Here is a 21,068-nt window from a genome sequence, read left to right as displayed (position 1 = left end):
TCACTTATTTACCTCCTGCCTCCTTACGCAGTAACGCTTTTTGAGGAGCTTGCCTGGATTTCTGCAAGGTGCCATAACAAATATGAGTGAATTTCACCACGGATGAGGGGCTGCACAAGCTAACCAGGAGGGAAAGAATCAGTGAATTGCGTGTTAGCTCTGCAAACCGAAGAAACAGAAACTCTGCTGGACAAAGCAGGCAATCAAGGTACTAATAGGTATAGACATAAAGCTTATTTTTTAATTAATAGATTTTAAATGCAGTTGAAGGATGGCTACTTGCTGGTACTTGCTGTCCCCCGGCATTTCTTTGCCTGTCCCCTGCCTGCAGGTCCCCCCCGAAGCAATACATCTTCACCCCACCAAGTGTCTCAGCTGGGCGCTTCAGGCAGCTCCGCTTCCCCAGAAGCGCCTCCCCTCTTCTTCCTCCTCCTCCTCCTCCTCTCTCCCGCCTCTCCCTCACCTCCCTCAAACCTGCGGCCACTTGCCCCGGGCAGGGCAGCCCGGCCCGCCTGCGGGCAGCGCGCGGGGCTGGTGCGGGCAGCGCGCGGGGGGAGCTGGGGTGCGCGAGTCTTCCCGAAGAGCGGGGATGGGAAGGAAGGCGTTCATCGGGGTAAGTAACACGATTAAAAAGAAAAGGGGGGGGGGGGGGGGAGTGGAGGGAGCCGTCTCCCCGGAGGTTGGGGGCGTCGGGCCGGGCCGCGCAGCCGCTGGGCGCGGGGAAGCGCGGGGCGGCAGCGGGGAGGGGGGTGCTGAGCCCCTCTGCCGTGGTATCGCCCCTGTGTCTGGCGGGGCTGGCAGGCTGCTCCTCGCTGTGGCAGTTCAGGTAGGTCTCGTCAAAATGTTTCTTGTCGTTCCCGTGACGTTCCTTAGCTTCTGGGTCGGCCGCAGCAAGCGTTTTAATTATGTCATGGCCAAGCATTCATTAATTATATCTCCTTCCCGGAGAGGCGTGGTGTTTGGCCGTCGCCCAGTGCTCCGGGCTGGCGGGGCTGCACGTGCAAGGCACGCTTTGGGCGCAACCCGGGTGAGATCCCACCCGATGCTCTCGGTGTCCCGAGGTTAGAAGACGGTGATCGCTGGTGGCTTTGCACGTTTGCGTGTTTTATTGCTTGTTTATTGTTTGTGTCCCAGTGGAGTCCTCAAAATGTAATTGCTGCCTGCACTCAGACTGCCCAAGGTCAGGTCAGAAAGCTGGCGTGAACCAGGGGAGTGAGGGTACTTAATCACGGCAGCGTGCGTAGGGTGGACTGGCCTGTCTGGAAGGGGGTAATAAAGACACGGTTCTCCTTTGCAAAGTGTAGGATTTAGTCATGAGAGGCGGTAGCTAACAGTTGTAATTTCATTCCTCCAGGCATGCCTCAGTTTCTCCCTAAAGGATACCCCACATCTCAAACACAAGGTAGCAGCTGAGTTTGGAGGTGGTGGCGTGAGCATCTAGGGCTTTGCATTGCGCAGGGCATCAGGCCAAAATCTGGTCCCGTCACTTCTGTACGGGACTTGATCAGCAGACAGCTGTGGTGCTGCTGCTCCTGCCGTGCACTCCCAGTGGCTGCCATCCCCAGCCTCAGGGTGCTGTGGAGGGAGGTGGGAAGAGGAAGAGGAGGATGAGAGGTGAGTCTCTCACGTGTCTGTGTTTGCAGGACAGCAGCATGGCTTGGTCTTGCTGTTTCTGCTCTCTGCTGGCTTTCCCCAGGCCCTAGGCTCCTTGTAAGTGTCCTGGTCCCGCAGAGATTGGGGCATTGATGGCAGCTTGTGCCAGGCTGAGAACCTGCTGCCCGTGGGTTTCAGCCAGGCAACGCCGAGGGGTCTTGCTGTACAGCCCGGCAAAGCCGATTGCGGGGCTTGCTGCCTCTGCAGGGGGCTCCTCAGCGTGGGCCAGCGCTGGGCTGTCCTGACTCGGTGGTGAACTGGTGTAAGGGACTAGCATGGCCGAAACCCAGCTTTTTTCTGTTAGCTGTGGGACTGTGCCCACGTTAGCCTAAGGGAGGCAGTGAGAGCATGTAGCGGGAGGAGAGGGTGGCAGCAGGTAAACCTGCACTCTTGGACGCATCCTGGGCGTGCTGTTGGTGCAAAGGAGCTTGTGCTGGTCCAAGGTGTGGCTGGCCAGCGGGGCTTACGGGTCCCTGCTGCTCACTGGGGGGCTGCATGCCTGCTCTGGGGGAGTGTGGGTGGCTTTGGGGAACAGAGGAATTAGGCAGCCCCAAAGGCTTTGGAAAGGGAGCTGAGGATCCCGAGGAAAGGAGGAAAAGCAGTGCTTATAGTTAGGTTTCTAGTCTGTGTACAGGACCTGCATAAGTGCTGCTGTATGCTGGAGTGTTGCATCCTCACAGCTCCTGTCAGCTTCAGAGCTGGGGAAGGAGAAGGACTATCCAGTCTTTTGCAACTACTAAATAGCAATGTTGTTTTAAGCATCTGCAGCCCCTGTCCATGCTGATGCTACATGGTACATAGACTAGAGCAGAGCAGCCCTGGTATGCAGTCTAAGGAAGCACAAAACGCAGCAAAAGGGGACAAGATTAGCTGCAGACATCTGTTGTCTGAGCAAGGGGTCTGCAGGAAGCAGAAGCTCAGCTTGTTAAATTGCAGAGCCAGAGGGTGGATGAGTTGACCTGTCTGAGATCTGAACTTCTTTCCAAGAATAAGAATACCAGATGTGGCATACAGAGACCATTTGCTTATGCAGGACAAAAAGATCAGCACCTTTTTTTTTCTAAATAAGTCCGTGGGAGTTTTTCCACTCGACTTTGCACTAGGCCCATCAAATATCTCTTCTTTAAAATAAGGAGACAAAGGAAGCAAGAGAAGGTTTAAACCACTTCTCTCCTGCTTACGCAATGGCCCTGTGTGTATGGATAACCTCAGAGGTAGCTGCTCTTCACCAGGAGGAAAGCCCCAGGTTACACACCAGACACGTGCAGCCTGTGTCACTGTGCCAGGGGTGGCTGGGCATTTCCGTCAGCTGACGTGGTCCCATTCTTATCTTAACTGGGGCAGCAGTACTCAGGGAGACCAATTCAAAGCCACACCAAAGGCACAGCAAGGCAGGCTGGATGAGTGATGCTACATGCATTGGCAGATATAAAAGCAGATTGTATCTGTCACGTGCGGTACAGACATAAAACTTAGGAATGCAATTCCTAAAGTTGCCTTTCAGATGACCCTGTGTGACTGCCAAAAAAAAAAAAATCTATTGCACCATGTTTAAGGAAATGTTCTTCATATAAACATTATGGCTCACTTGTAAATCCAGAAAAAGTAACCACCTCCCAAAAGCAACCCAGAGAATAGTTTGGGGAGAAGCAATCTCAGGAATGAATGTGCCAACATGCAGCAAAAGGGACCCAGGGACCAGTGAGGATGTTTGGCAGAGCATAAAACCTGTACAAATACATACCTAACTGCCATTGCTGTAGCAGACAAGAAGGAATCATTCACAGTGACAGCTTTTTTAAAAAGGATTAAAAAGGAAGGTGTGATATTAATATAGGTAATCACTGTGCCGTGATCTAAAAGAAAGTGTCCTGCTACATAGCTGTGATGGATGGGCCGAGGTCAACTGTATGAGGTTTAACAAGGCCAAGTGCAAGGTCCTGCACTTGGGCCACAGCAACCCCATGCAACGCTACAGGCTTGGGGAAGAGTGGCTGGAAAGCTGCCTGGCAGAGAAGGACCTGGGGGTGTTTGTTGACAGCTGCCTGAATATGAGCCAGCAATGTGCCCAGGTGGCCAAGAAAGCCAATGGCATCCTGGCTTGTATCAAAAATAGCGTGGCCAGCAGGACTAGGGAAGTGATCGTGCCCCTGTACTCAGCACTGGTGAGGCCGCACCTCGAATACTGTGTTCAGTTTTGGGCCCCCCACTACAAGAGGGATATTGAGGTGCTGGAGCGTGTGCAGAGAAGGGCAACGAAGCTGGTGAAGGGTCTGGAGCAGAAGTCTTATGAGGAGCGGCTGAGGGAGCTGGGACTGTTTAGCCTGGAGAAAAGGAGGCTGAGGGGAGACCTTATCGCTCTCTTCAACTACCTGAAAGGAGGTTGTAGAGAGGTGGGGGTCGGTCTCTTCTCCCAGGTAACAAGTGATAGGACGAGAGGAAATGGCCTCAAGTTGCGCCAGGGGAGGTTTAGACTGGATATTAGGAAATTTTTCTTCACCGAGAGGGTTATCAAGCATTGGAACAGGCTGCCCAGGGAAGTGGTTGAGTCGCCATCCCTGGAGGTATTTAAAGGACGTTTGGATGAGGTGCTTAGAGACATGGTGTAGTGGTGGTTTTGGCAGTGTTAGGTTTATGGTTGGACTCGATGATCTTAAAGGTCTTTTCCAACCTATATGATTCTGTGATTCTGTGAAAAAATAGCTAAAGCCTTGAAAACAGTGAGAAGAAGGAAGGCTTTCATCCTGAAAACACCACCTGAACTTCAGGAACATCCTAGGAAAAAAAAAACGGCATGGAGAGCTTGGCTTCATGTTCTGCATCATCTATGAGAACATAAAATGAAAAATGAACAGGATAACTCTAGTAGGCCCTGGTGATGACCATGATTTCTCAGCTGGGTGTCATCCACTGGCACTTCTGCACGACCATTGCAAATTTTGCAGAAGATCCCAGAGAGGCTTGTATCCAATAAGAACAGTTCCAGAGTAGTTTTCAGGGAGGTCTGACCAAACTGAAGTACTTGTGATCATGGGCTCAGTAGGGGTGGTAAGAACAGACATCAAGAGATCTTCTCAAAACAGGGAATAAGAAGATGGATATTTTCCTCTTTGACCTCAGAAGCCAGCATGACCTGAAAATCCAATGTCCTGACATCTTTGTCAAGGCTTTTCATAGAGGTATTGTTGTGGCAGCTGAATTGATGCTTCAAGGTAAGTGTTCTCCAGGGACCTGGGGGTCGCAGACCCAGCCCCTGTCCTGGCCCTGCCATTGGTCCCGCTGCCATGCTCCCGGGGCTGCAAAGGGTCAGGGAACAGGCGTTGTTTCACACTGCAGGTAGCTTACTCCTCATGATGTCACAATAGCCAATGTCAATAGTCATTTCTCCTTACCGACAAAGCTGCACATATTTGTCTTGGCTCTGTTTTTTCTTTCAGTTGGGTCAATTTACGAGCCTGAAGCAGGAACCCTCCCTTGGCATTGTGCTGGGAGACAATGTTACCCAAAGCAGTGTATGTTGTGGCCGAGAAGCTCTTGACGTTTTGCTGCAACTACTTAAGAGAAGGGTTGACATATTACAGCATGTATAAATCTGTTCTGCACAGGCGCAATGGCATTAATTCAACCACAGTATATGGAATGGTTTATTCTTTTTCTTTCCTTTTTCCCTCCCAGAACATCCTATGAAGTCCTAGAGCAGGCACCAATGGAAGGCCCTTTGCAAACCTCCATTCACGTGTGCCATGAAAATGGTCAATGGATGTCACGATTACCAGAGAACCTCTGGGATATCCCCCTCTATAACTTAGCTCTTCCAGGTAAAGATTAACTTTTGTTCTCTGCTCTTTTGCTAGCATGTCATTTAAGCACTGGAACATCCTGTTTGCCCCATTTCAGGATGGCTACGTTTATTATTTGGGTCACTGTGTGGGAGAAAGGCTTGGGGGAGGGTTTGTGTGATGTGTCCATGCATGTGAATACTTTTAGTTGGTAATGTTTGGGGTTTCTTGGGGGGAGGGGGAAAAAAGGATTTTTTTTTTTTTTGAGGGAAGGAAAGAAAGAGGGACTTTTTTGCAGTCCCTGTGCATCATCTTGTCAGATCAGTGCATTGATAGTTAGTCAGATTATTAACGCAAGCACTAATAAACTGAGCACTTGCTTACCTGGGCAATGGTGAGATTTTCCTAATTCATTCTGGCCACTTCCTACATAATAAATGGTTCCAAAGGGAGAGAAATAACATTTTACCTTACTATTTTTTTCTTTGTACTGTTTAAAAGGGGCTGTGAAGGTATGAAAAAAGGAGGATGGAGACTTTTAATTAACATACGATTTTATTAATGTAGAGTGTGACTTTTCTGCATGACCCTGCTTACGAAAACTGGATTCATCCTATTATGCGTAAATACAGCTGCGCTACAGCTGGTGTCCTCATTGGTTCTACATTCAGACCTGTGTGTCATTAGCTTTTCTTTGGTGATGTTATTGCTTCTCTGTGCTGCCTTGAATAGGTGATTTTTTTTTTTTCTCATTCTGTCCAAAGAAGTTATGGGAGCACCTGTTTTCACTGGCACGTGGGGAGGCACTGGAGGTCTGTCAGCTCTTGAGTGATTCCCTTTGCCTCCACAGTGAAAATGGTACTAAAGAAAAGTCTAGCCCATGTTTTCTCTCACAGCTGTAGATGCGACAGGTAGTTTGGGTGGAAGGCAGCACAGCGTGTAGATGAATGTTTTATGTAGGCTACAGGATCGTAGGTTAACTTTAGCAAAGATATATAATTAGAGATAGTGGGAAAAATCAAGTCTTGTCTTCAGTGGGTGGAGCCCTGGGAAGACCCAAGAACTGTGGTGGATTTTTTTTTTTTTCCCTGCCCTTCGTGAACTAATGGACTGTGGAGTTTTGATTAAAATTGAAACCCAGAAATATATTTCATGGTGACTTCTTGGAGATGTAATTTAAATTGATGTTAACTTCAAAACAAGCACACCTCTGTTTTGGATAACACCTATGTAAGAGGACCCCAGGACAGTTGTTATAAAAAATTCTAGATTTCTTATTTAACCATCAAGAGCAGAAAATAAGTATCTAATGACAGAAGAAAGAAGGTAATATTCTCCTCTTTTTTTTTTTTCCCTTTTTTTTTTCTTTTTTGTTCCTTTTGCAAAAACCCTTCAAAAAGTCAGTAGCATGCTCAGTGGTTTTTTTTGGTGGAAAAGAAACCATGTTGTTTCTAAAAAGCTTTCACAGTGGTGGTTCTTGGAGACTGTAGAAAGCTGAGAACCTGCTGATGTGTGCCTTTGACTTCCTGGCTCTTCTCCTAATGGTCACCTTGTTATTCTTGTGAATGTTTGTTGTTCTTGTGAATATGCTTGCATGGAGAAGAGGCATGAAGAAAAGAATAGTTGAAGACAAGCCCGTTTCAGCAAGCATTGGAGGACTTTTACAGAGGATTGCAGGCTATTAGCTTGGAAGATTTTGGTGGCTGTCCAGCTGACCTACAAAACTGGTCTAGCCCAAGTCAGAACAAAAGCAAATCAAGACCAACCAGGTCAAGACAGCTCTGGCAGGTTTTCAGAGGGAGCAATGACTGGGGGAAGCCCAGTTTGGAAGTGGAAGCTTATCTCAGATAGAGAACACAACAAGGCATGCAAGAAACGTGAGCGAGTGCATTCTGAAAGCATGACGAGGAGCCAGAGGCAAGTCTCAGTAATTAGAGTTGTGTTTGCACCAGGTTCAGCACAGTGCTGCTGGGGAGATGTTGCTTAAAGCGCTGAAGCTACCTGTTTTGGTGCTAGCTCACTATCTTTGCATCATATTTGTTGTGTCATGGATATACCTATCTTCCTTTCATTACTGTAACTCACTGACATCACAAGAGACTCCTAAATGAAAGGTTACTATCTGTTTGTGGATTGGCATCAGGAGATGCAATGCTGTCGTGGTTTAGCCCCAGCCGGCAACTAAGCACCACGCAGCCACTCGCTCACGGCTGCGGGGAGAGAATCGGAAGAGCAAAAGTAAGAAAACTCGAGGGTTGAGATAAAAACAGTTTAATAGGCAAAGCAAAAGCTGCGCACGCAAGCGAAGCAAAGCAAGGAATTCATTCACTCCTTCCCATGGGCAGGCAGGTGTTCAGCCATCTCCAGGAAAGCAGGGCTCCATCATGTGTAATGGTTACTTGGGAAGAAAAACGCCATCACTCTGAACGTCCCCCCTTCCTTCTTCTTTCCCAGCTCCATATGCTGAGCATGACGCCATATGGTATGGAATAGCCCTTTGGCCAGTTTGGATCAACTGTCCTGGCTGTGCCCCCTCCCAGCTTCTTCTGCACCTGGCAGAGCACGGGAAGCTGAAAAGTCCTTGACCAGTGCAGCAACAACTAAAACATCTCTGTATTATCAACACTGTTTTCAGCACAAATCCAAAACATAGCCCCATACCAGCCACTATAAAGAAAATTAACTCTATCTCAGCTGAAACGAGGACAAATGCCTATCAATGGAATCCTGTTCACTTCTCTCATACTTGGATTTGGTCCATGGGTATTTAATGGTTTGACTCTTACATCTTTTAAGACAAACTTCGATTGCATGCCCTCATTATCAATCTTGCATCTGCAGTGAGCCTGGTTTGGGTGTTTAAAGCAGGAAAATAGACAGAAACCCAATTTTAAAAGGTGAAAAAATTGAGTGAGTCATTAAACTATTATTGACAGTTTCAAAGAATTTTCTTTATTTCAAATACAATCTTGTCCTTTTTCTTTGGCTACTAGAAATATTGCCATTGGCACCAGTAAGACTGACCATTCAAGAAGGCAGTTCCTAGCACCAGTGAACAGTTTGTTTGACAGAAGATTTGAAAAACAAAGTGATATGCAAATTTCTTGCAGACACTCTGTAAAGATCCCAGCAAGTCACTTCACTGAGTTGTTAGCTTTTCTTATTGATGCTTTATGAAATTAGGAGAAATAATGGAACAGAAGAAACTAGCAAAATCACTAGTTGCCTGTCCTGAAGAAATTGTGAGTTGCAACAGAGTTTCATCTAAACATGATGCAAGAGATGTATTAGATATATTAAGACTTCAAAGAGGTCAAATATTTGGGCAGGCTGTACTTGGCTCTGATGCTTAGCGTGCCCCTATGTAATTCCCTGTGTTGGAAAGAGTCAGGTAATTTTTGAAGTCCATAAATGGTGGATCTTGTTAATCTATCACATTTAAACTTAGACTTGGATTTGCTTCTGAAACCTTTAAGTGCCCACCTCTTAGGCTGGTTTTGTAGGGGAAGTGGGTGCTTAGTTCAGGAGGGCATTTTTACCAGATATTTAAGATACAAATGCTTAAAGTGCCAAGTTAGGAGTTGGTCCAGTCAAAGGTGTAAGATGAATTTCTGCTTTCAGTCATATTTTCCTGTGCAGAGATGATGGGATTGGAGTATGAAATCCTGCATTTGGACAACTCTGAAAACAGGACAAATTCTAGATAAATTCATCCTTCAGCTATTTATTCCCTGAAAAAAGTGGGTTTCCACATCAAGGCAATTATTTCAGTGGAAGATGCTAGTTTAAACAGGCCATTTTATTGTGGTTTGAGGCATACAACAATGATGTGTAGTTTAGATGGGGACTGCTTTATTGAAAAGTCTCGATGCCTTTTCTTCATGAGGATTTCACAGTAAGCTTAGTAATGCTAGGTGAGCAACCTCTGTAGAAGAGCCCACCTTTTTGCCATAACTACGTAGGCTGTCGGGCAATATAGGTGTGTGATTTGGAAATGGGGTGGCATGTCAGGTGTGCGCACGCAATATAACTGCGTATTGTGGTCTTAAGTAGTTAAGAAATGACATTTTCTGTACATTTGTTTTTTGTATTCTACAGGGAGTCATGACACTATGACCTACTGCTTGGATAACAAGTCTGCTGTTAGTGGCAATGAATCCAAGCTGGTGAAGTTCTTAAACAAATGTATGCCCTGCATTGTGCACCCCATTATCATGAAGTGGTCTACAACACAGGTAACTGTTGTCTAGCATTCTCGTCATGCCTGGGCAAAGTTGAAGCTTGTGCTGCAGTGCTGAGAGTGGTCACGGTCTTCCGTGCGCAATGAAAGAATAGCCTGCTGCCCAGAAATCTGCGCTCTCATGCGATAACGTGCTTGGGTGGTGTTGTTTAACCCCAGCCAGCAACTAAGCATCACCCAGCTGCTCACTCGCTCCCCCCTGGTGGGATGGGGGAGAGAATCAGAAGAGTAAAAGTGAGAAAACTTGTAGGTTGAGATAAAAACAGTTTAATAGGTAAAGCAAAAGCCACGCACGCAAGCAAAGCAAAGCAAGGAATTCATTCACTGCTTCCCATGGGCAGGCAGGTGTTCAGCCATCTCCAGGAAAGCAGGGCTCCATCACGCGTAATGGTTACTTGGGAAGACAAACGCCATCACTCTGAACGTCCCCCCCTTCCTTCTGGCGCCGAGCATGACGCCATATGGTATGGAATAGCCCTTTGGTCAGTTGGGGTCAGCTGTCCCAGCTGTGCCCCCTCCCAACTCCTTGTGCCCCCCCAGACTCCTCGCTGGTGGGGTGGGGTGAGAAGCAGAAAAGGCCTTGACTTTGTGTAAGCACTGCTCAGCAGTAACGAAAACATCCCTGTGTGATCAACACTGTTTCCAGCACAAATCTAAAACATAGGCCCATACTAGCTACTATGGAGAAAATTAACTCTATCCCAGCCAAAACCAGCATATTGGGGTATGAGATAGGTGCCATACATACCAGATCTTCTTTTGTGGGGAAAAAGCATGTAGGTGAGGCAGGGATGATACACAGACAAAGATGTTGCTTAAAGCTGACTACTTGGTACTAGCAACTCATCATCTTTTTCACATGTTTATTGTTGTTATAAATAACATTTAATATTACTATAATCAAAAGAGGCACTTTGTTCCGAAGGTAATGCTTGTTGTTTTTACTGTCACTGTTGTGTGAGATGTCAGTTGTTTTCCCCATCTATATTGTGTAAGTATTTCACCCAGCAGCAGAGACAAAAATCTTGTTGAAGGGAATTTTTTTTTCCGTAAAGATTAAGAGAATGAAGGTGTGGTCCCTCAGGTAAGGTTTAGTTAATTTTTAAAAATGTCTAAATATTAAGCTAGTAGTTATCTCTCTGTTCCTCACAAATGTGTGTTAAAGACTAAATTAGGGATCATGATTTAAGATAGAGCTTTTGAAGATTTTTCTAAAGAACAGACTTTCCTGGCATCAAAGAGGTACCAAAAGTCTTTTCACTTTTGTTCTTATTGAAGGAATAGTTCATTATTAGGGAATTATAACTGAATAATTGATAAATGGCAATAATTATGCCTAGGCTTCTTTTGTTGTTTTTCAGCAGCCCTGGCAAACTGGAGTCTTAGACACTGTCAGGTACCGAATACGTAATGGCAGTGATGAGTTGATGTGGAAGGGCACTCGCTTAGCACAGTGCCTTGTCTTGTGCTGCTTTTTGCTTTGGGACTTAAGCCAATAAAAGATTTAGATACCTCCTAACTTGTGGGTGGCTGGCCAGTGAAGTGACCCTGTTGGTGACAGACAAGCTCCTTACATCATTATAGTCATTTTCTGGTCCGAACCCAGCGTGCTGAGCTGGAAGTGGCCCGGCGCTGATGGGAAAGAGGCACGGCTGCAGTCCTGCCCCTCCCTAGCTCTGCGGTGCTCACGTTATCTTTGCGAGGAGGTGAGGAGGTGACTCCACCCGTTGGTATCCAGAAGAGAGACCAAGGAGCCCTACCGATGGTAGGACCTGGATGGCCCAGTGTGCCTAGGAGGTGGTGCCTGGCTGGAGCCCTGGCTGTTACGGGTGTCAGTCTAGAGGCCCAAATCTTCCTGCGCAATGGCCGATGTCAGGTGTGTAACTTCTACTCATGCCCTGGATGTCTGGCGTGAGATTGCAGCACTGAGCAGCATCGCTCCCCAAGGCTTCCTCTTGAATGTTGCCCTTGGGGGCAATGTTCATGCTGTCTAATTCAGTATCCAAATCCAGGTGACTAATTAGGGAGTCTAATTTGTCTAGTTTTCCCATGCAGTCAATGGAAAGAAAGAAATTCATCCAACGGGCAGTTCATTTCATCTGGTGCTCTTTCTGGCCACAAAGGTTGTATATGACCTACAGCCATATATATTCCCATCTCCAGCACACTCCATGCAAAGGTGGGACTTGGGCATGGATCATTCCTCCAACTGCTCCAGCCAGGTAGAGACCAAGCAGGCCCAGAGGGAGCTACTGGCCCAAGCCACCGCACCCTGGGGCATGCGGGGCTGGGCTGCTCCCCAGCCCTGCAGCCCAGGCACAGCCTGCGGGGGGTAAATTCCCATCCTACGAACAGAAAGTTAGATGGTTGAAGCTAGGCAGGGTGAGCATCCTGCCATGTGTCGAAGTTCTGTCTTGTCACTGAAGCTACGAATGTGGTTATTCAGGTGCAACACCTTGTATTGATTTAGCTTTTGTTGAATCCTTTCTGACTTAAATCAGGACAGTGTATGCTTTCTGAAACCTAAAAGTGTTGTCCATGGCAGGTTGAACTGAGACAAATTAGCGTTTACACATATTTAATTAAATTGATTCTATTTTCTTATGTGAAGAGAGCCTTGATATAGATAAGAGACATTATTTGGGGCTTTTTGCCCCAGAAATTCAGCTTTATCACCTGTTCCATTCAGCCCTCAAATCCAGTAGGAGAGGTCCAAGGGAAAGTGAAAATAGAGGACCTTTCTTTTGTGGGACTTCCACAGGTTAGTTCAAACTTTTAAAGAGACTTTATCCTGAAAAAGAACAATAGGCAGTACTTTTTTCTATTTTTGTTTTTCCTTCTGTTGGGGATGAGTGAGCTCCACAGAGACAACCATGATAAAGTCTTTGATCTAATAAAATAAATACAGCATTTCTAAGGTGCTGAACCTGCAATTTTTGTTCAAACGAATAGTCTTGTGAAGAGCAATCATGTATTTATGCACAGGTTAATGGATCTTTAACTTTCAGAACACAACAGGGGCAGAGGTCTGGAACTAATCTAATCTGTACCTGCAGTATATGCCACAGGGAAATCGGGATCCCTCTTGTCAGAGAGTAAAATACTTCAAAGTTGTGACTTGCTGCCATATAGTGCCATTTTAAAGATGAAAGACCTGTGAAGAATGTCATAGGGCTAACTTTGTACACCTCTTTCAGCTTTCTAAACTAAAGAAACAAATCCCTTACAAGCTCTCAGGACCTTTGCCTTCTGTTTCACCTTTCAGGTACTGACTGTGACGGAGCAACTCGAGGCCGGAGTTAGATATATGGATTTCAGGATTGCCCACAAGGCTAACGATCCATCTATGAATTTGTACTTTGTGCATATGGTTTACACAACTGTTACTGTACAGGTATTGTCCTTACCTTTGGGATGGCTATAAAAAAAGTGCTGTTTCTTTTATTTAAGAGACATTCTGATCTGAAAATGCTGGCCCAAGGTTTTCTGAGTAGGTTATTTGTTTCTCCGATGTGAGGACTTCAAACTGGAGAAAGCCAAACTAGAGGCTGGTTACTGAGCTGGAAGTTAGTTTCAGCAGCTGCAAGTAAGATTTCAGCATCAATCAATTCCTCATCCTCAAACCGGAGTTGCTGTGCCTTGCTCTCCACCACCTACCCCCTACTAAGTGCCTGGTGTTTCTGGGGTTTATATTGTGTTGTCCTAGGATGCTACCCAGGGCAATCCTGTTTCCCCAGAAAGGGGAGAAGTTATGAAAGAGAAGAAGGTACTAAAAGCCTAATAAAATCACAGAAACACTTTTTTTTGAGGAAAAAGTATTTAACTGAAAGACAGAGAGACTCAAGTCTGGATCCCATGATCAAATTACTGTCAGCTACTGTGAAGAAACTACTGTGAGTTGCTCTTTGCATGTGCTCTGTCACTGTGGAGTAGTTTACATCTTCTTTCCATTTGCTGGAATGTGCATAGCCAGGCACAGCCAACTAATGGAGCTTTTCATTTGTAGACTAACTGGCTGAACGTCGGTTTCACGCTCATGAGTCTGAACCCTTCATGTCTGGAGATTTCATGGTGACCGGCATGCTCATGTAAACCGCTAGATGTAGTGCCTGACCACCCTGCTAATTACACGTGGTTTTCAAGAAGTTGTCATTGCCCATAACAAATGGGAGAACGGGTCCTGTTACGTTTAAGCAAGCACAGAGCTTTTCCCTGTTTTTGAGTTTGCCACTAATGCGTTGTTTGTCCTTAAAGAAGCTTGGGAAGATGGGTTTACTGCTAACCTGCCTCGAGGCAGTAGGAAATTAATGGATAACATCAAAATACAAAGCTGTTAAGTGTAGTGTGCTAGAACCACATCCAGAGCAAATCAGCACAGACCTGCAGAAGGTAGGTTTTCCTGGGATGCATCTCTCTGCACCACCTTGTGGGCTGATAGATGGAAACCTACGCTGATTTTTATTATTGCGATTGTGAGTCTACCCCACCATCAATTGTTGGTTTTATGTCCTTTCCCCTCCATAGCACAGATGATTTTCTAAGTTGCCATGTCTCTTCTCTTGTAGGATATTCTGTGGGAAGTGTTCCGGTGGTTAGAAACTCATCCTCAGGAAGTTGTTATCTTAGCCTGCAGGAATTTTGATGGATTAACCAAGAAACTTCATTGTCATCTTATTGCCTGTATAAAAGAGATTTTCCAGTGTAAACTGTGTCCCAGAAATGTAAGTATGAGATCCTTTTTTTTCTCCTTTTATAAGAATGATATATTACGGTGAGATCTTTGATTCCAAATTTTTAGATATGTTCTACTTTCACTGTATTTTTAACCTAGGAAAAGTAGGTTGGTCGCATCAGAGAGAGGTCTTTACCTAGTAAAATTGAGGAGATAAAGCAAACCTACATCCCACAGTGTGGATGAGGGAATTAAATTTGACTGTCATCTCTGTTGAGTTGTGGGACAATAGTAGGGACACAACTGTCATCCACTGTCCTGAGTTTTGTTTTAAAAAAAAAAAAAAGAAAAGGAGGGGTGTGCATGTTATAAATATAGTCCATACTATATTTAATTTATAGAATTTAAAGAATCCATTTTCTGCCTTTTCACAGCAATAATTATAAATGAATTTTTATGCTATTTATAATAGTTTAGGTTGGAAGTGACCGCTGGAGGTCATCTGGTCCAACCTCACCATGCAAAGCAGGACCAACTTCAAAGTTACGTTGGGCTGTGTCTCGTCCATTCTTGAATATCTCTGAGGATGGAGATTCCACAACCTTTCTATGCAGACTGGTCCATCATTTTACCACTCTCACAGTAAACATGTTTCTCTTATCTCTCTGATCAGAATTGCTTTTGCTGTAACTTGTGTCTGCTAACTTTCATCCTTTTGCTATGCATATCTGAGGAATCTTCTCTACATCTGCCCGTTAGGTATTTGCAGACAGCAGTAAGACCTGTCCATAGTCTTCTCTTCATGCTGAACAGACCCAGCTCTCTCAGCCTGTCCTTGCATGTCACGCTCCAGCCTCTGCTCGCTCTGGTTGCACGCTGCTGGAGCGCGTTGCATCCAGCACGTCAATGACTTTTTTGTACTGGGGAAGCCCCAGCTGGAGACAGTACTTGAGATGCAGTCCCACAACTGCTGAATAGAAGGGAAGAACCCCTTCTCTTGACTTGCTGTCTGTGCCTTTACTAATACAGCCCAGTTTGCAGTTGGCCTTTGCCACGTGGGCACACTGCTGGCTCATGTTCAGCTTGGTCCACTAGGACCTCCAGGTCCTTTTCTGCAAAGCAGCTTTCCAGCCAGCTGCCCCCAGACTGTCCTGGTGCGTGGGGTTAGTCCATTCAGGCGCAGGACTTTGCATTTGCCTTTGTTGAGCTTCATGAGGTTTGTCTGCCCGTGTCTCCAGCCTGTCAAGGTCCCTCTTAATAGCATCTCTGCCCTCAGTTCATTTCTGGTGGCACTGACTTTCTTTCCTGGACGTGAGCTGGAGCTGACCTTCCAACCAGCCTAATATGCTTCCAGTCACCCAAATGTCTAGAAAAGTCTTAATTTAAATAATCAGAAATTATGTGATTGCTATATTTTAGAAGTTGGGATTTTTAGCTTCCTCTTTTTTTTACAAGGTGTGGGAGCTTTTAGCAGTTAAACAATTAACATTTCAAAGATGCACAGGAACAGAGGGTTTTCTCTAGAGATGTGAGGGGTACAGGATAATGATGACCCTGTTTGCGATTCGAATTCAGCCTTTGAAGCTGGTGTATCAGTAACGGGTGAGTATTACCATTTCAAAGCATTTTGTACAGCAGAGTTAAAATAGAACAATTCTCAGCAAAACTAGGGATTCTGAATATTCAGGCCTCAGCTGAATAACTGAAGACCTGAGTGACACTGTTTTGTTTCCCCAAATAACTTGAGTGTGTAAGTCGTGGATGAGCAGAGCAATACTGGAGAAGACCATCAAATTTGCTTTCAGACACATGGCCAGCTCTTAAAAAGAAAAAAAGTTATTAATTGCAAAAGGGGCAAGCTGCTGCTAATAGTTTGTTGAATGAAGGTGATGAATGAAGGGTTTGAGATCACCTGACTGAAGAAAGAAGAACGTTTCTGAGTGGTGTCCAGGGGGAGGGAGGAAGGGGACTGGAGAAAAGAGAAGCCAGGTACTTCCCCCAAGCAGGAAGAGTTTATTTCTGTGGGGTCTGTGGCCAGCACAATGGATCTCACCATTTTTGCAAATGATATTGCAGGTTAGGTACCTGTGGGCTTTTTCAGGATCACAGATTCAGATTTAACATCAAATAACCAAGTGCTTGCTCACTTATTCTAAAATAATCTGGTATCTACTGTCTTTCAAGACCACAACTCTGAGCTGTACAAAAGTAAGCGTCAAAGTATTTATGAAGCTACTGCTAAGTAGCGATCTGTGTGTAGTACTGGCACAGGCCACGGCGTGACAACATTACATTGTATTTAAAATTTTAATTGCCTTAACTATTCAAGGTGTCTTCCTTTGATCTGGATTACTAGGGTTTAAAAATCCCTTGTTAGACATCTACAATTTCACTTCTGCTTTGTTTGCAAAATAAGCACCTGTGCTCATGTACACATTTCTGGTAGCTTTTTTTTTTGGCTCTTATCCCACACCCCTTTTGTTGTTTGGTTGGGTTTTTTTTTTTTTGTTTTTTTTAAAGAGGCTCCAGCTTTAGAAAGGCAGCTAGAGTAAAGCAAAGGCTTCTGTCAACCACAGACTTTGTAGTTTCAGGAGCTTGTGTCTTAATTTTGAAGTATTTTCTGACCTAATTGGGGCTTGCATGCTGTCTTTCTTGGATGAAGTCAGAGGGATTCCCATGTTCATTCAACCCTTGGATCTCTTCAAAGATTTACATAAAACATTTTCAACTGCCTTTGGCTTTTATTTTAATTAGTAAGTTAATTGGAACATCAAAAAGCCACCATTTCTTTTTCACAAGCAACAGACACAGCTTTTAAGCACAACATTCTTAAAAAAACAATACCTATTAAAGAAGTCGGTTTTGCAAATAAAACTAGTCAGAGGGCCTCAATTCTGTCCGATTGTAACTTCTGAGGATTGGAAAATGTCATTTCATATTGAAACACTTAAATTTAACAGACCTGTTTCAGCCCGTCTGTCTGTCTGAGAAGGTTTCTGACTCAAGTCTTCCCCTCTCTCAATTCAAAACATCTGGGGCACCCCAATTTCAGAAACTTTCCACTTAGAGAAATCAGAATTAATGTATCTCTTGAAGACTTACGTTTAGTCTTACCAAGTCTTAAGCAGTTCAATTTTCTTTGATGGCTACAGCGACAAATTTGGATCGATGTGGGGCATTTGCCAAAATTATTCCTGCTTCTGTGTGTCTGTATTCCTATAGCTGGGTGTAGGGCTTTGCCCTCCTCCTCCTCTCTTTCACCAAATGGCCTGTGTTTTCCTCTCCCAACAAATTTTCAGCAGCAGTATGTGCATGAGGGCCAACAGGGGGATGGTTTCTTGTTACACAGGTGTAATACCTTGAGTTACGTACTTTACCATAGTTGAATTGTTTGAGGAAAGGAGGAACCTGCTGAAGTTCCCAGGCTCCTATTGCCCCTGCAGCTTGTAACTCAGCCAACGACCTACTGGGCTGTATGCTTAAAAGCTTTATTTGAACTGAATCAGTGCCTCTCTACCGAGGCAATGTCACACGTCAGTATTTGAACTTCAGGAACACCCTCGCGTTGTTGACTTCAACCTGGGCACGCTTTTTCTTAGGTGGTGCCGACACTGCGGACCATGTGGCAGCATGGCCATCAGGTTATAGTCTCATATGAAGAGGACGTGGAAGTGGAGGAGCACTGTGAGCTTTGGCCCACGATCCCATACTGGTGGGGAAACAAAACTGCCACTCGTGCTCTTATCCATTACTTAGAGCACATGAAGCAGATGGGCCGTCCAGGTAGGCACAGGGAGTCTCTCGGAGGAAACAAGGGGCACATACAGCAATGCAAAACTAGGAAGCTGGGCGATCACAGCATTGCAGGATATAACCACTTTGTGCACGCTGTGTGCACAAGACGCACTCATGTTGCCGAGTGCTCTGCCCACCCACGGGCAAGTGCAACATTCATCTTTGGTGGTGCAAATACACGCGGCAGCGTACGTCCGTGCATAGGCTGTGGCAGCTGCTTCACTTGCGTGATCCCATGGAAAAGAAGCCCTCAGCACAGACCAGCTCACTGGTGCTGTCGTGCCCTTCTCGCAGGCAGGAGACTGCTTCCTCAATCCCGTGCTTGCCGCTTTAGGCAGCGCTGATGATGAGGGAAATGCATTATGCTGTCCTTGTTGTAAAAAGAAACCCCTACAAGAATGGTGCATGAAGGCTGTAGCTACGCCAGGAAATAGCAGAGCTCAAGCAAGCTGGGGTAGTCTAAGCTGAAAGAAATTCAGTTCATAACCCCTGATGCAGCTCTGCCATGTGCACCCATGGGGTGACGCAGGGGAGAACTGCTTCAAAAGCACACTCCCCAGCCAAAGGAGAACGCTCCTCTGGGTGCACCCTGCGTTCCCGTCCGTCACGGGGGAAGGCTAAGTATTTAGAAGCAACCCTTGCAGAAACAAACATAATTTACAAAGGAGGACTAATTAGTGGAGAACCTTTAGTCTGCAATGAATAATTTAGATAAATTTAGCTACTCTGAAATGATTCAATAACTGAGCTTGGTTCAGTAACTATTTACTACAGCATGCAGTTGCAACAAGGGGGGACAGTCTACTGAAATAGTTCTAGGGATATGAAACAATACAGAAAGGCTGTAAAGTTAGTGTTTTAATGATTCCCAGAGGAACGAGATCTGGAGTTAATGCAATGCTGAGCAGTTTCTGTTCTCCTCAAAGAAATATTTAATGTCTCGCCTTCTGATTTTTGTTTCAGAAAAATTCTTTGTAGCAGGGATTAACCTTACTGAAAATTTAAGGTATATTCTCATACACCCATTTGGATCGTTGAAGAAAATGACACTCCGGAGTCTTCCATACTTGAAAATCTGGATAAAGCAGCAGTATCCAGGACCAAAAAAAGACTGTATTAACATCATTGCTGGGGACTTCATAGGAAATGAAGATTTTGTAAAAGATGTGATAGAACTTAACACAAAAATTAATCCTCCATTACACTGTCAAAGTAAAGGGGCTGGAACAAATAGCATTTCATTCTCAGCTTCTTAATCTGTGAAAAGCTGAAAAGGCTTTGTCTGCATTTAATGTGTCCTGGTTTAAACATCTTGGATCCCATAAAGGTCCAGTTAACTTAAACCAGTTAAAGACTCAGTAAGAAAAGTGCTCTCAACATCATCAGCGTTTCAAGGCCTTTTTGCAGAAAAGAGAGCAGGCAGACCTGGCTGAAGTCTCCAGAGAACTATGGTATAGGTATAATTTACTTGGAGGTGCTTAGATTCTGTAGCAGTTGGCAATATTCAAAGTCCCAAGAACTTAATCCCATTTTATTTTACATATGAGCAAGGAGAAATATGTCAGTAGCTGCATGAATTATTTTGTGATAAGATTTTATCTTTCTTATAATTGTAAAGATACTCTGCACTGCTTGCAACCCCAATTCTTAGTATTTTATATCAGTGTGAAACTGACTTGTCTGTTTTCATAGTTTGTGTTAAATATCCAAAACGGACAGTTTAAAAATATTTTTGATATATCAGAGATACTGTATTGACAATCCTATTTGACATGATTTTTATATATTCACCAACACATCATTAACGTTACAGATCTAGAAGCGGCTGTACTGTTGTTGTGTGCCGAGTATCAGTTGTGAGCCACTTACCAACAGGGTAGTCGCAAAATTCTTTATGATTTGTAAGAGGCATGTATATTTCAACACTTACTCTTCTTATCACTCATGCCAGTTCTGCAGTGATAAAGATACCAAAACTAGGCCTCTAGACAGTTTTGTCTGTGGTAATGAAATGTGTTTTATTAGGTGTTGCTAAAATATGCCTTACATTGAAAATAAACACATATGAAACATTCCTTATCTAAACTCAGACTGCTCTAAAAATATAGATTCTTGGCTTCTGTCACGCTCATTTGGCATTTCACAACTGGTCTTTTATTTACCTGTTTTGAGTAGCTCTATAGTTATTTTTCCTCTCAATAAGTATTTTTTGCTTATGTAAAAACTAATGTTGTTTGTCATTGCATATTAATGCTATTTTCCTATTTTTTTAAAATGAAATGTGCAATAACAGATGGTCATGAAGGTAAGAGAAATGGCAAGCATCAGAACTAAACCAAAACCAGGCATTGTATAAAATTCACTATGCAGCTTCATCAATATACCTCACTTTTTAGATGCACTTTATATGCAAAAGCTGAGTTGAAATGTCTGGCAAGATGTTCATGTTTGCAGTAGGCATTTGCAGAAGTTTCAGATCAACTGCTACTTGACATCAGATCATGCCCACCCTAGACTTCTCAGCATGAAAGGCTAAGATGCTACCTCCTCATGCAATCTCTTGCAATTGCAGAATATGTAGGAGTAAAAAACCCAAACATTCCACTTACAAAGACTTTCTTAACGCTTGTTTACAGTGCTTTTTATCCTTGTTCTTGCCTCTGTGTACTTCACACTGAGTAGTCATTCAGTTTTGATTATTATTTTTAGAGTCACTACCTGCATGCAGTGTTATGTTATACACTCAGAATGTTTTTCTGCCTATCTTTTGTATCCTCAAGTGGCTTGTTACTCTATCTAATAAAACTTGATGTTTTTGTGTAATATGGACTGAAATAGTTTTGCTTCTACTTTCTGCGATACCGATTGTTTTACTGTTTCCCAGTAGTAATTCATAATTCAGGTAATGGATCAGGTTTTCATTTTTTTT

At 44.5% G+C, this 21,068-nt stretch overlaps 1 protein-coding gene across 6 annotated transcripts; it reads left to right on the top strand.

Annotated features, from left to right (window-relative positions):
* Window positions 1–479: 479 nt before the first annotated feature.
* Window positions 480–20,942, top strand: PLCXD1 (phosphatidylinositol specific phospholipase C X domain containing 1). Of its 6 annotated transcripts, none has more exons than XM_075523200.1 (8): window positions 480–613; window positions 1,355–1,614; window positions 5,329–5,471; window positions 9,531–9,667; window positions 12,938–13,066; window positions 14,238–14,393; window positions 17,944–18,127; window positions 19,103–20,941. In XM_075523200.1, the coding sequence occupies exons 3-8, from the start codon at window positions 5,360–5,362 to the stop codon at window positions 19,393–19,395; spliced, it is 1,011 nt and encodes a 336-aa protein (XP_075379315.1). In that variant the 5' UTR covers window positions 480–613; window positions 1,355–1,614; window positions 5,329–5,359; the 3' UTR covers window positions 19,396–20,941. The 6 variants fall into 6 exon arrangements, with proteins under 6 accessions (XP_075379315.1, XP_075379307.1, XP_075379299.1 ...); XM_075523216.1 differs by lacking the exons at window positions 480–613; window positions 1,355–1,614 and adding exons at window positions 6,000–6,164; window positions 7,038–7,353 and having other exon boundaries at window positions 5,335–5,471; window positions 9,535–9,667; XM_075523192.1 differs by lacking the exon at window positions 1,355–1,614 and having other exon boundaries at window positions 483–613; window positions 19,103–20,940.
* The last annotated feature ends 126 nt before the right edge of the window (window positions 20,943–21,068 follow it).

Source organism: Mycteria americana, chromosome 1, assembly GCF_035582795.1.
Source record: "Mycteria americana isolate JAX WOST 10 ecotype Jacksonville Zoo and Gardens chromosome 1, USCA_MyAme_1.0, whole genome shotgun sequence".
Taxonomy (NCBI): domain Eukaryota; kingdom Metazoa; phylum Chordata; class Aves; order Ciconiiformes; family Ciconiidae; genus Mycteria; species Mycteria americana.
Note: the sequence above shows the minus strand (reverse complement) of the source record. Positions and strands in the feature narration are given on the sequence as shown.